Consider the following 14,049-nt stretch of genomic DNA (forward strand, 5'->3'; position numbering starts at 1 on the left):
ACAGGACATGCATGCAAAGGTACAGACACACTTGCTGTCTTCACACAAGAAGTACCCAATTCAAAGTCCTTCTTTTCTCACTTATTCTCTCTAGCAAACCTGTTAACCACCATCCTACAGAATTGCATTCCTTATCTTTTGCCTAACAAGTGTACCCATGGAAACCTTCACATAGCAAATACTGATAATTAGGAGAACATAAGAACGTTCTTCTTACAACACTTAGACAAAGTGGCATGCAAGACGACAGTGTGCTCTTAATCAAGGGTTTACTTAGTAGAAACAACTGTTGACAAATATAAAACACAACACATGGCTCTAAAATTGAGTCTTCTCTTCAGAACCCATGTCTGAACATCACTAAGATGCAAAGTAGATTACAGATGAAAGAACATGATTGTTAGTGTCAGAAGTAATACCTAAAGGAACAGGTATGTCACCAAGGTTTGTGGCACACACAGTCAGTATTAATCCAAAGAATTCTCTTCGCAAAAGAAGTCTTCAGCAGCTTCAATATTACTGAAATGCCAGAACAAGAAATAAATTGCTTTTATGAAAACAATTACTCCATTTTCTGGCCCCTCTGACCCCAGCTATTTTGTCACATCTACTCTCTCTGGGCTTTTGGTCTGCTGTTACTCACTGTTCAGAACAAAGCTACAGCAAAAGGCTACTACCATGCACTGGAACACCTACAGCCCACAATGTCAAAGTGGGATGACATGATGACTAATGATTACAACGTTTTTGTCAAACCTCTTCCATCTTCCTTTCCTCTCAAGTTTTAATAAAGCTATTCTGCTACTTCAACTAAGTTTACATGAAGCCAGCCTCTACTGGTAATAAAGCTCTGCATCAGCTTTTAAAAAGTTTCTCTACAAATTCAGCGTTTATGAATTAATGTCCACATTTTTCAGCCCCAAGCACCTCTATTTTCTCACTCACATCAAGCCATTTACATCAACAGACAAGTATTCCCCTACAGCATTAGCATCATTGCTTTAGATTGTAGTGTATTCTGCTTTAAGTTGTGCTACTGACACGGGAGGGTAGCTCCAAGGCTTTCTGTTGCTACTGTTCCCCAAATCACTTTCTACTGAGCATATTATGTGGCAGACAACTCACCTACCCGGTTTTGGACATGTAAACAGCAAAAGTACCTTAAGAATAAGGAATCAAGCACCTACTATCCAACTGCGCATCAATTTAAGAGTCAGGTGTGTAGGAAATGCACTACTAGCTGGTTACACCACATGGATGAGTTACTTTTAAATCAGACATAAGAACCCACCGGCAAAACCAATTTGATCAGTCAGGCAAGAATGCATCTTTTCATGGAGTTAAGTTAAATAACCAAGGTACTTCCATCCCTCTCAGAACATCAGTAGCTTATGCATTTCCACACAGTTTTTTAGCCATCTGTGGCAAAAAAGAAAAAAGAAATAAGAAGAGGGTGTCTTCTTGCAACTTTAAGAGAGAATGAGAGTTAATCTCAGAGCAGAGCTAGGGGAAACCAAGAGGCTGTTCAGTGACAGAAGTGTGTAGGGGAGGGGAAATCAAAACAGCTTAAGAGAGAGAATGGCCTTGGTTCCTGCAAAGCTCAAAAGCCAGAGGACTTGGGGTTTGTTTGTCTTCCTTCAAAACAGCCCCAGGCTGGAAGTATGGTTTCCATGTCGAAAGACCATACTTTCAATCACTTCCTCTTTAAGCTGTTTTCTTGAGTGAGACTGTAATGACTCTCTTTCTGCAGAACTTACTCTTTAACTCTCATTACTGAGGAAAGGCTAATGCCAGAGCAGAAGTATAATACTGCACCTTAAGGCTCATCTTCAGCTGTCAGTGAAGAGGAACATGGCTTAGCCTCGCTGTTTAACCTTCCCTGCCCCCATGCTCAGATCTGGCCATGGGCTGCATCACCCTTCCTACAGCATATAAAATAGTGATTTTCTTTCAAATGCTTTTTGAAGGGTTTACAGCCAGATGTTTAATGATATTTCCATGTATAAAGATGTACATGGGTGTTCAGTAGCATTATTGCTGTGTGGATGTCTACAAAGCTGCAAAAAGCTCAAGAGAAACCCAATTAGGCTACAAGAATTTACTGAGGAGTGTTTCATTTTAAACAAAGATATAAAACTGACATGCAAGCAGACTCAAAGCTCACTACCACTTTCTTTCCTTTTTCAGAAGGTGGAACACCACCAGGCTGGTAATAAATGCTGTGAAATAATGCTTAGCGAGTAGGATCTCACCAAGCATTTCAGCGCTATGACCAAAGGAATTACCAGTATCAGCTGCCAAACAAATGATCTCATATACCAAAGCTAACAAACTGCTACCAGATAGATATCCTGCAGTTACAACAAGACATCCGCTCCATTATAGACACCAGAAGGAGCAGCTGATACTTAAAGCTGAAGAAACAGCCCGTTTCCAAGTTTCAGACACAGCTGAAATAACACAATCTCTTTTTTTGTATATAGAATCCACATAAGATGAAATTATTCCCTGTTTTACAACATTCCTTCGCTAAACATACCAGTATCAAAGAAATTTCATCAGAGGTTGCAATGCAGAAATTACACATTCAGCAATGAAAGCACAGTCTTCCAAAAACTCCAAGGCATTTCTTTTCATTCTTACATCCCCAGATACAGGCACTTGATTAAAAAAAAAAACTAACAAAGACTGAAACTAGTGTGAAACTTTAGCCCTTGGTTTAAGGATAATGTTAATCTTTCATGTTGAAAAGTACAGAAAAGCACTGATGTGAAATCTCATTCTAGAACCAGGTAAACACAGAGGAACTGCTAAAAATTCAAGTACAATCAAACTATCTGCAACCCATATCCATTTCCTTAAAGCCATCCCCCAAGACCTTACTCAAATATATGCTTAGTACTTGAGACATTCTAGTCTTGGATACTACATGCTTATAAAATATTCTATTTAATCCCTAAAATTTAAAATTCATGGGGAGTAGGATGCTTTGTTTTTGCAGTAATAGCTACCATTCTGCTGAGCACAGGACCCCGGTAGCACTCCAAAAGTCTGTACAAACTACTCTAAATCAACCTTGTAAGGGAAGTAACATCTGATAAGGAAATAAGAAATATTAGGGGAATTTAGCCACAGAAATACACATTTCTGACACACAAAGTAGTTAGGATTTCCTCAGAGTGTTAGAGGCTAAAAAGCAACATATTGAACTACAGTCACTCAAATGTCTCTTTCAAAAGGGGTGTGTGTGTATATATATGTATATTTTTATGTGTGCATTATACGCATATATACACAAGCACACATACAGATATTTTTAGTTAAGGGAAGCAAAAAGCGGTAGTAATAGAAACCAGAAGCTGAAGATCTGTGTACAAAACTGCTTAGAACAAATACAGTATCACAACACTAAAACCCATCTGTTCTCCAGCTGGTTTATAATTTCTCTTTTTAAAAAAGAATTAAGATATTCTACAGTTTTAACTACTACCCTTCTACCACTTCATACTTCCATTATTTTGAAAGGAGGCGCAGGCCAGTAGAAAGTCCTACTATCCTAATAGCTCTATATTAACATCTACACCTCATGTTTACTTTCTCCTCACCCAGCAAGTAAGGGTTGTGTTTACATGAACAATGTAGTGCAGCCCAACAGGACTAGATCCACAGAGTGAATTAATTGGTGCTAAGGACCTGACACCCACATTATACGTGTTCTGGGGTTTTACTTTTGACCAGCTGTAGTCTGGTCCCAGAGACTGAATGCCCATTAGTGGTTGGAGCATACTTTCTAATTTCATTCAATCCAACAGGAATCCAGTTTACGCACCAAAGCTACATGGCTACGTGAGCCAAAGTGCAGTAAGTGGAGACAATTGAGAGGTTTTATTTAAAAGAGCACTCCTGATCCAAATTAAGATGTTAATGCTCATGCACCCAAGAAACCATTTCCTGTGGCTCCACATTCAGCTACAGGCACCACGTCTCTTTCTCTTTGAGGCTGTGCCAGTTCATCTTGGTAAGCAGCATGGACATTGTAGCTTGCTGTTCTCTTCAGAGCCAAAGAGAGGAAGCAGCACCAACATTTGGTCAAGTTTTAAAGGGGAGGGGGGCAACAGAAGAAGCATATGCAGTACTCGTTACAGGCAAATGTCAAGCCTGGTTGATGGCCTTCTGCAACAGAACTTCTCCTAGTGTTCCTGGGAAGACTATAAAAATACAAGCTTCCTAATGACATATTTGAAAAAAAAAGTTGTCAAATTAAGTCAATCTGAGGAGGTATTATCTACTAAAGAGCTTTTTGGCAATTCTGCTGTCGCTGTGGGTGAGGAGGGTGCATGAAGACACTCAGGCGTTCAAGACACTCAACAATTCAAGGTCCAGGGATACAGATTGTTATTGGTCTCACAGGGCTGCTTAAGAGAGCTATACGCAGCAAGACATACTGAATGTGGAGAGACCTCACTAATGAAAACACAAAGAGGGAATAAAAATAACTAAAATGCTTAAAAATATAGGCTTGCCATTAGAACAGAAAATGATCCTGCCACTTTGCCTCTAACAGTGATCAGCAGCATATGCTTAACACAGAGGCTACCAAAAGATTAAGTCTTCCCTTTTACTTAGGTCCAATCGCACATCTCCAAACGGAGATTACCGCTTAACAGAAAGTCTAAATGTTGTAGTAGAGCTTCTAAGACCCCAGTAAGTATGCTCCTGCAGGTCATGAAAAGATCACTGGAAAGAAAGAAAAAGCATTGCAGCACACTTAAAAGTCATAAGGAAGAAGCTTAATGCAATATTAACAGGCAAAAAAAACGCCACATGCAAAATGCTTCAAATAAGTTCTATTAACCTTAACTTTGCCAAAAACTAATCAGATAACAAAGGAATAGGGGAAAACAGGGGATAAAGCAAGTGATCAGCACCTACAATAATATTTTAACAGTTTTTGTTTAAAGTGTCACATTATTTAAATGTTATTCAAATGTAAAACTGAGTGTAGAATCTCTTACCTAAGGAATAGGAAGAAGAAGACGACAAACGCAAGCCGTAACCTCACAAAATACTCCAGATGGAGCAATCTTACTGAGTTTAATGGGAAACACACTGTGCAAGGAATCTGCCTTCATGGAGATCCTTGACGAATCCAATAACCTTAAAACTAGAACTAAAGGCATTGGTCTCTGATACAGAGTAATTGGTAAGATTTTAAGTGCAAGGCAAAAATAATTACCCGGGAATTGCCACTCATTTTAAATATGGAAAATATATTTGTTTTCTTCCAAATTAAAGGAGGTATTTAATTCATGCAGTGAGTAAGTGCTACAAAAAGTAACTAACAAGTATAGCATATAGACTTTACAGCCCCCTGAAATTCACCAGCCTTTCCCTGATAGGAATGCAGCACCAGTACCATGCCCTACCATTTCCAAAGGAATCGCCTTATAACCCAAATATGCTAATGCCATTTTGATGTTACGCCATTTTTCACCATGATCTTGCAACTTTGGCCATGCATACGGCCATGGCCCACACAGACCATCTTTGAAATCGTAATGGCTCCATGCTTGTGATCTTTCACACTTGGCACTATGGCACTTTGTGGATGGAGATATTTTCCACCCCTCTCCCTTACCATTCTTAATAGTTTCAGCGGTAAAAGCCCAGATTCCAATTCAATCCTGTGTATTATCTGATCACAAGACTAGTCAACTCATGCCGAACAGAAAAAAAGACACAGAGCTTACTGGACATGCATGTGATAGTCACTGTGCTCACCAGGACTGGTTTGGTCTTGTGAGCAGAACAGATGCTAAAAGTAACAAAGCTCCAAACCACCAGCCTGAGCAATATGCTGTTCCCAAGGGTTTAGAAAACAGTAATAATTCAATATCAGATAGAGATTACCTGTTCAAGCCCTGAAGTAGCAATAGCTACTAAAGCTCATCTTTAAGTATTTGCCATACCACAAGCAAAGAGAGCAGAGAAAGGTACCTAATGCTCAGCGGTCACCAGACTACGCACGTGTATTTAGGTCACAACAGCTAAGTCATTTGTCAATTTTCCCGTGCTGATGAGACCTGAACACGAGTTACCACAGCAATCACAGGCAAACGCACGGAAGCGCAGGCCTGGCGCCTCTCCCGCGGGGCTGCCGAGGGGCCGGGCGGTCAGCGCCCCACGCCTGCCCAGCCTGCCACTTCCAACGGGGAGAGAAAATGGCTGAGCGATCCAACGAAAGGGAAAGGCGGGGGAAGAGCCACCCCCGCGCGGCGGTGTCTCCCACCGCCCCCCGGCCCGGCCGGGGTGCCCCCTCCCCGCGGGCCGCTCCTCCCGGCCCCTGCGGAAACTTCGCGGAGGAGGAAGCCCGAGGGGGGCTGCGGCACACCTGCGCTGCGGCCCCTCAGCGGGCGGCCGGGCGCAGCGGTGTTCTCGTTCCCCGCCGGCCCCTCCGCCAGCTCCCCCGCTGCCTGCCCGCCCCGCGGCGCCCATGTGGAGCCGGACCCGGCTTCGGCGAGCCCGGACCCGCCCTGCCCCCGCCGCTCACCTGAAGGCGGGCCCTTCCCCCGGAGCCCGGCCCTGGGGGGCCGCCGCGCTGCCGCCCCTTTTGTTGAAGAGCTTCTGGAGCAGGGTGGGGGCCATGCTGCCGCCCTGCCCCTGCCGCCGCCCCGCCTGGCGGCGGCCCCGCCGCGCCTCTCGCAGCGGCTCAGCGGGCGGCGAGCGGCGGCGGCCGCGGCAGCATCCCCGCCGCCGCGGCGCCGCCCAGCATTGCGCGGAGGCGAGGCGAGGCGAGGGGAGCGGAGCGAAGCGAAGCGCCGGGCCGCTCAGCCGCGCCGCGCCGCTCCCGGCGGCCGCCCGTCACCTGACCGAGGGGCCGCGCCCGCCGGCCGGCGCTGACAGCTGCTCCCGCCCGCCGGACGGGCACGGCACGGCACGGCACGGCACACAGCACGACGCGCCGCCAGCCGCCGCGCGACGGGGACGGGGACGCGGACGCGGACGCGGACGCGCCGCGCCCCTCCAGCGTTCCCCATTGGCTGCGCGGTGCCCCCGGCCCCGCCCCCAGCACGTGGTAAGGCGCCGGAGCCAGGCTTAAAGGGCACGGGCCCCGTCGCGCGCCGGGCGGTGGCGGTTGGGGACGTTGGCGGGGGCGGAGCACGGAGGGGCGTGTGCCTCCGTGGGTGCTTAGGCGGCCCGGTGGGCCTGTACCTGCCCGCCGGTATACACAGGTAGGGCAGGTATGTGCAAATATATTATACGTATTTTATATATACGAAGTAACAAGCATGCACATATACACATATATTTATAATGTATATTTTACAATACATTTCTCTCTCTATAGATATATGTGTGCATACATATACACGTACATATGTACATACGCGTCTCCTGTATATGCACACATGTCAATCAATCACGTATTTGTGATTTACAGCAACACTGTTGTGCGCTGAAGCAAGCACGGAGGAACCAACCCCCCGCGTCAGACGGGGCCGTTGCCCCGTTGGGGCTGACGGCGAAGCACCGCGGCCACGGCCGCTCCAGCGTCCCCTCCTCCCTCACGCCAGCCAAGCCCACGGCCGACAGAAGTCCGTTGGGTTTTCGGGAAGCTCATGGCCCTCATTTTGCTCCACGCACAAATTCCAGTCACCAGTCCGGGAAAGCTTCAATCTGATTTTTTTTCTACTCCTGGTCTCTGTAATGGAGAGACCCTCCAGCATAAAATTGTAGAAGTACTGCCATTCCCTTCAAGAATCTGAACTTTGACTTCAGCCTTTGACCAGGCGAGCGAGAACATTTTTGCAGGAAGGCAGCTCTGCTGGGACGGTGCCTTTTCACTCATTTCTTTTTAATTGATCTATTTAATTCACAAACAAATTAGACAATGCTACAGTATTTGGAGGGCATTTGGAGCCTTATGTTTGTCTGTTTAATTTGGGGGAAGGGGCTGTTTGTGTGGTTTTGCCCACCAGCAGGGTGACACCACCATGCGCTCACCAAGAGAACACAACCTCAAATGCGCCTCCCTAACCAGCTAGGTAGCTGCATAGTGTGGTGCAGCAAAAAAAAGAAAAAAAAGGCAGACTCACGATAGCTTCCTGCTCTTTTCAGGAAACTTGGAGAGGAGACATGGAGAATGGCGATCACTACAATAACTGTAATGGATCATTACAATAGTTGACTGCATACTCCACATCCAGTAGGGGCAGAAGAGGTGGAGGACATATTGGTGCCTCGGAGCCAGCCTTTCAGTGGCTGGAGAAGCTGATTTCTCTTTAAAATAAAAATCAGATGACAACTGCCTACTGGCCTGATAGCCTGATTAGCTCCTCCCTCTATAACACCAGATTGAATCTTGCAATGCTCAGCTGACCTTGTCTGGAGGTCCATTCTCAGAAGAGATCACCATTTTGAAGGCTCTCAACCACTTCATCTGTGAGAACGTAAATCTTTCAGCTTGGATGTTCTTACTGCTTTTGATTCTTTACTTCCACCATCATCACCAAATGCCCCTGGTCATTAAGGTCAATCCACTCAACCGAAGCTGAGGGACAGAAAAATGAGGGTGTAGTGATGATAGTACACGGAAAGGGAAGTGAATAGCAGGGTGTGGCTGGACAAGATGAAAGGCATCATGGTCGACATAGTAATCAATGCGAATGAGAATCTAGGCATCCAGCTCCAGAAATAAGCACGGGACTGTATTTCTCACAGAACAGTCTTGAGAAACTTAAAGTTGCAAAGACCATGGCTGCCACTCTATGGCTACGTCTGCGTTAGCAAGTAGTGCTGACCAGTGGGGGCACATTCATAGCCTAAACCAGTTGTCTTACAGGGCCTGATGTCCACATCACAAACATTTTACAGGGTTTTATTTTGGACTAGTTGTAATCTGGTCTTGTCAGCAGAATGAGTGTCAGTGGTTGGAGCACACTGAATGTATTTCTGAAAAACACCTGGTTTAGTTTCATCTGAAAATGAATCACTTTATATGCCCGGATGCCACTCCAAAATGTGAAGCAAGGCAAAGTCATTGAGGACAACTGGGATACTGACTTCAAAAATGCACTTGTGATCTGGGCAAAAATGGCAGTGCAAATGCACCCTACATGTTAACTGGTGCTCAGTGCAAAATTAGTTCTCGATATTTTCTGTTAATGTGCATGACAGTCACTATGGTCTGAAATTGATAATGAAACATTAAGACACTAGTGTTCTGAAGGTTATTTCTGAAAAAAATAATGGGGAAAACACAGCAGAATCAGCAAAAGACTACAAAGTAACTTTCACAGTCAGTACACACTGTCCCACCCCAAACAGAGTTTGGCTATGAAGAACACCTGGCAAAGCAAACATGGTGATTTTTCACTAACCCATGAGTGCAAAATATGAGCAGATGTAAAGAAAAAAGCCATACCATCTGCAAGCAAAGACCATTTACAGCAAGACAGCGTGTCTACAGCCCTCACTCTTCTAGGAAATATAGGAAATAAAAACGTGGCATATGAGAATCAAAGCCTTATTCATAATATTCTGACTAAGGGTCAGACTCTTTATGTGCAGAGAAAGACAATGTAATTGACAAAATTTCAGTCAGAAAAGGAGCCAGACTCTTAATGTAGAAATAGATGGGACTTTGTTAGAAAGTTGTCAATACATAAAAAGGATCATTCAAATCCTGGAATAGCTGTATGCTTGGATAAGTATTTCTGTGTTTCATAGAGCATACATCTCTCTGAAGATTCTCTCCTGAGAATGTAGGAACTAGGTTTTATAGCCAGGACAGGCTGGGTTAAAAGCCAAGTCTCCTAAGTCACACTTTGCCTCCCCATCACTTAGACCTGGATGAGTTCCGTTATGGCTGCTTCCCTTCCATCCCGCTCAGTCCTGAACGCACAAGTCCAAAATGCTCCTAAATCTCTGTTGTCAGAACTAGGCTTTGGAGGAATCACAAAAAGAAGCCAGAGGCCAGAACAGGTAAGCTCTGAAGATTTAACAAAAAGTTTGTTAATCCAGGATGCTCGTTAATTACTTACTGCTTAGTGTGATGACGCATGCTGTGTAAGTTACACGAACAGAGATAAGTCTTGCTACACTTTGCAAAGCATCAGCAACATTTTGGATTCTGTAAAATAAATAAAATCCAATTTTTATTGCCACTTCAAACATGCCAAGTAAAATGTGATATCAAGATATGTCTAGAATTATTCTCTCTCCATGTTGTTACTATTACTATTTAGCACAGTAAGTTCAAATTCCTCTCCACAGAGAATTTTAAAACCTATTATAAAATGTATTCCACTTTGCAAGCAGGGACAGAAACCGACAGCAACGGAGAGCTTGGGATTGCAGCCCCCTGCAAACCAGCTTTCTTGCCCTTCCCTGAACAGAGCATTACATAGCTTGCGCTGTCGCTGCAGCAACTTTTCCCAGCCCCTGAACACAAAGTGCCACAAAGGTGCTGCCTTGATATAGATAAGAAGTTTCATTGTCTTTTTACATGGAAGATACAGTCAGTTGAAAATGAAAGACAGTTTAAAGGGAAATATTAAGATAATTGTTTCAAAATTACTGAGAAATATCGATGTATGTAATGAAACATTTAATTTTCAACAGTCTTTGGTGTTAGAGAGAAAGGCCAGATAAGGGATGTCTTCTTTTAATCACCACCATATAAATATCAAGTAATATGGTGAGAATTGGATTGTGTGAAGGCAATAGGTAGTTAAAATTCTCTGAAATCACTACTGTTACTTATGTATCTTGTCAAATTTCCTAAAGCAAAGGTACACTGCTTTTTCCTCCAGAAGAGCCTGAAGACGTAAATACCTGTGAATGTTCAAACGCTTGTTTAGAACCTGATTTGGTTCCTCTCTACAACAGAGTTGTTAGCATTGGTAGACTGTATTTCTAAGCCTCCTGCCCAGGACTCCATCCAAAGCCTAGCTGGAAGTCCTCATGTCCCGGATTTTCAATGGCAAAATCCATTGTGGGACTTACTATTTGCTGGTTGCACTCTTGTCTTTAAATCCATGCTGATGTAGTTCACCTTGGACTCCATCCTACCCACATTAGATGCAGACCAAAAAGGCTTTCTACATAATAAAGAATGCAGTCATCATAATTGGTATTTTAATACCTTTTGGTGATACCTATGATAAACAGCATTATACATTTACGTGAAATTGCAGTAATATACAGGACATACATTTGTATCAAAAGCGAGGGCAGGAATTTAGCAACAAACCTCACATCCCACATCAGCACTGTGGCAACAGTGGCCAGCAGCTAGCTAACACTTTGGGCCTCTCCTTCTTGCAAGCCATGGCTTGTACTGTTATCAGAAGTCACAGGCACTCTCTGCCATGCCTCCTCATGTCCTGAAGTCCTAAATGCTACTCTGGTTATTTGCCTCTAAAACATGTTCTAAGCAGAGCTAAAAATTCTGCTTATTTTTGCTTGATTCTTAGCTAAACCATTTCTTTAGGGATCAGCATACCTGAAGTTAGTGATGAGCAAATGCATGACTTTTCTTTCAATTTTTGTCATATTATGTCAGTTCTGTGTAGACAATTTTCTTTTTAAAACATCCTGAGACAAGAACATATGGTTCTTTCATTGTTTAACATTGCATTTTAATTCAGCTTAGAGGAATCAGCTCAGAGTCAATAACTGCTCAGTATGGGTTTAATCTGGGACCTCTTTATTCACCTTTATGCAGAAAAAGACTTGGTGCAGATGGGGAACAATAAGCCTGATGAGAAAACAGATTTATTTCTCTCTCTCCTGTCTCCTGTCTCTCTCATGAAGGTGACATGCTTGACGTGCCAGGTCACATGGGAATAGCATATGATGCACCCTCTGTGTCACATGGCACAGGAAAGGCTGAGTGGCTGCTCTATTTCACAGCAAGCAGTGAAAGCATCCTTACCAAGACTGTTCCCAAAAAATTGCATATTGGAAGCTTCTTGATAGCTGTTCTGAAAAGCTGTCAGTCGCTTGTCAAGTGGATCCCATCAGTACTCCACTGGACCATATTCTGAAGCTACAATTCAGTCCAGTGAAAACGCCACAAACATACAATTACTCCTGTACAAACCAAAATGGTTTTTAATATCCTTAGACAAGGCACTCACCTTCTGGTGGAATGAACATTTTTAAGCTTCTATTTTCTTCATAGTCTCAAATACAGATTTAGAGGTGGAAAAAAGAGCAAGAAAATTAAACAAAAAGCAAAAAATCCTAGTCTTGGGTTTTGTACACAATATGTATATATTGTGATATATGTACACAAATATGTGTACGTATTTGCCCTTCTTACACAATCAGCAACAATTATAAATAATCTTTATTTTACAGTTTATTCTTTAGTGAATGCTATTTGACAGGCTAGAATGATTACGAAATAAATTTGCTTATTGTGTCTTCCATCGCAGTACAAGTTTTAGAATGATATATGCATTTCTATGCATTTATCAATGATAGCTTCTTTAGTCAGGGAGGGAAGAAGAGGTGAAAATGAAGATTTTATAACTGGCTGGGCATATAAGATCCACATCCCTTTCTCTGACTGATCTTTGAGTTCAATTAGGCTGCAGTGTCATACTCCAGCAAGTATGATGTACTTGGTGGAGGGGAGACCTGTACGGGAAGTCAATGGCTTCAAGTTTTTAGCACCCCCAACGCATGTTTATCTAATGATAATACTCAAACTAATTTTACTGGGTAGCCAAAGCTGTATGTGCAGGAAAATAAATATCTGAATTAAAACTTTTAACAGACAATTCAGTGATAGTGCCTATTTTCAATGTACTGCTTTACAAGTATTTACTATGTAAACTATTGGCAGTGCCTTAATATAAGAGATATTTTGGTGATAAGAAGGATTTTTAAATTACAAGATCACAAAGCATTAGAGGATCACAAAGGCAATTTTACTGCTTGAAAACAGAGATTTTAGAGGACTTTATAAAGTAAGTCTGACTTTGAAAGAGCTTATTTATCTATCAATTTAGTGTGTAACAATATATTAATTTGAACATAAAATCACTCAGTAAATTCTTGACAGAAGTCACACTACACTTGTTTTGTACAATCTGTCAATGACTATAAATTAACATGTATAGCAATTATGCTACTGTAGTGCTTGGGAGATATTCATTCAGCTCACATGTTTTCCAGATTCTCCTACTAACACTGAGAAAGTTGCTTAATTTCTCTCTTCTTCACCTCATACCTCCGAATTAGCACAGGGATTGCCTCTTTCTTTGTACCTCTAAAGTACCTTGCACATAGGGACTTCCGAGCAACTACTGTAACATGAATTACTAATCTAGAATCTAGACTATTCCAACTTGGTCAGGGAAAAAAACCTGCAGGGACGGTGTAAGTCTGCTCCTGGAAGAATGAATCACTACTTCTTCCTGAGAGGAAGCTGCCAACAGCTCTTGCGGGGGACACACGCCAACCAAATGCACTTTACTCTGATGTCTGCTAAAGAAATCTCTTCCAGACTGTACTTGCTTGGCTAACAACAGCCTCACTGAGATCACTTCTCCTACGCCACTGCACTTCACCTATGCTAAGCGTAATGATAAAAATATCTCAGCCAGTGACCATGGCCAGATGCCTGGTGACTTACAGATGACTCAGAGCTCTGGTGGCCTCTGACATTGTGGAGAATGTGAAACCCCTGACACAGCTGCATGACCTGGCTCAGAGAGAGAAATGCCTTAGCGTGGTTCCAGATTCCTCACTGAGTGTTCCCAGATGGTAGCAGATGGCTTTTCCTTCTGCTAAGGGTTCCCAGATGCAATATGCAACAGCACTTGTTGCTGATCACCTTTTCTATCCAACATCTGTACAGAGGCTGTGGGAATGATCCCGATGCAGTATATGGACAGCAGTGTCATTAGTATCAATGCTACTTTATCTTTTCTTTCGATCTGGGAATTACAACTGCCCTCTGACACATCTAATATTGAGAACATATTGAGAGAGAGATGAAAACCAGCCTGATGAAGTTCAAGTCCAAACATATAA

General features: G+C 43.2%; 1 protein-coding gene across 3 annotated transcripts in view; it reads right to left on the minus strand.

The window, feature by feature from the left end:
- Positions 1 to 6,995, minus strand: part of FNIP2 (folliculin interacting protein 2) — a 52,951-nt gene extending 45,956 nt beyond the window's left edge. For 2 of the 3 annotated variants that reach the window (XM_075500371.1, XM_075500368.1), the window contains exon 1: positions 6,551 to 6,995. In XM_075500371.1, coding sequence (XP_075356486.1) covers positions 6,551 to 6,645 — 95 coding nt within the window. In that variant the 5' untranslated portion in view covers positions 6,646 to 6,995. Of the gene's footprint in view, positions 1 to 6,391; positions 6,504 to 6,550 lie in introns of those variants that run through there. The other variant, XM_075500367.1, reaches the window with a different exon arrangement.
- Between the last annotated feature and the right edge of the window lie 7,054 nt (positions 6,996 to 14,049).

Source organism: Mycteria americana, chromosome 4, assembly GCF_035582795.1.
Source record: "Mycteria americana isolate JAX WOST 10 ecotype Jacksonville Zoo and Gardens chromosome 4, USCA_MyAme_1.0, whole genome shotgun sequence".
In the NCBI taxonomy this organism is placed as follows: Eukaryota; Metazoa; Chordata; class Aves; order Ciconiiformes; family Ciconiidae; genus Mycteria; species Mycteria americana.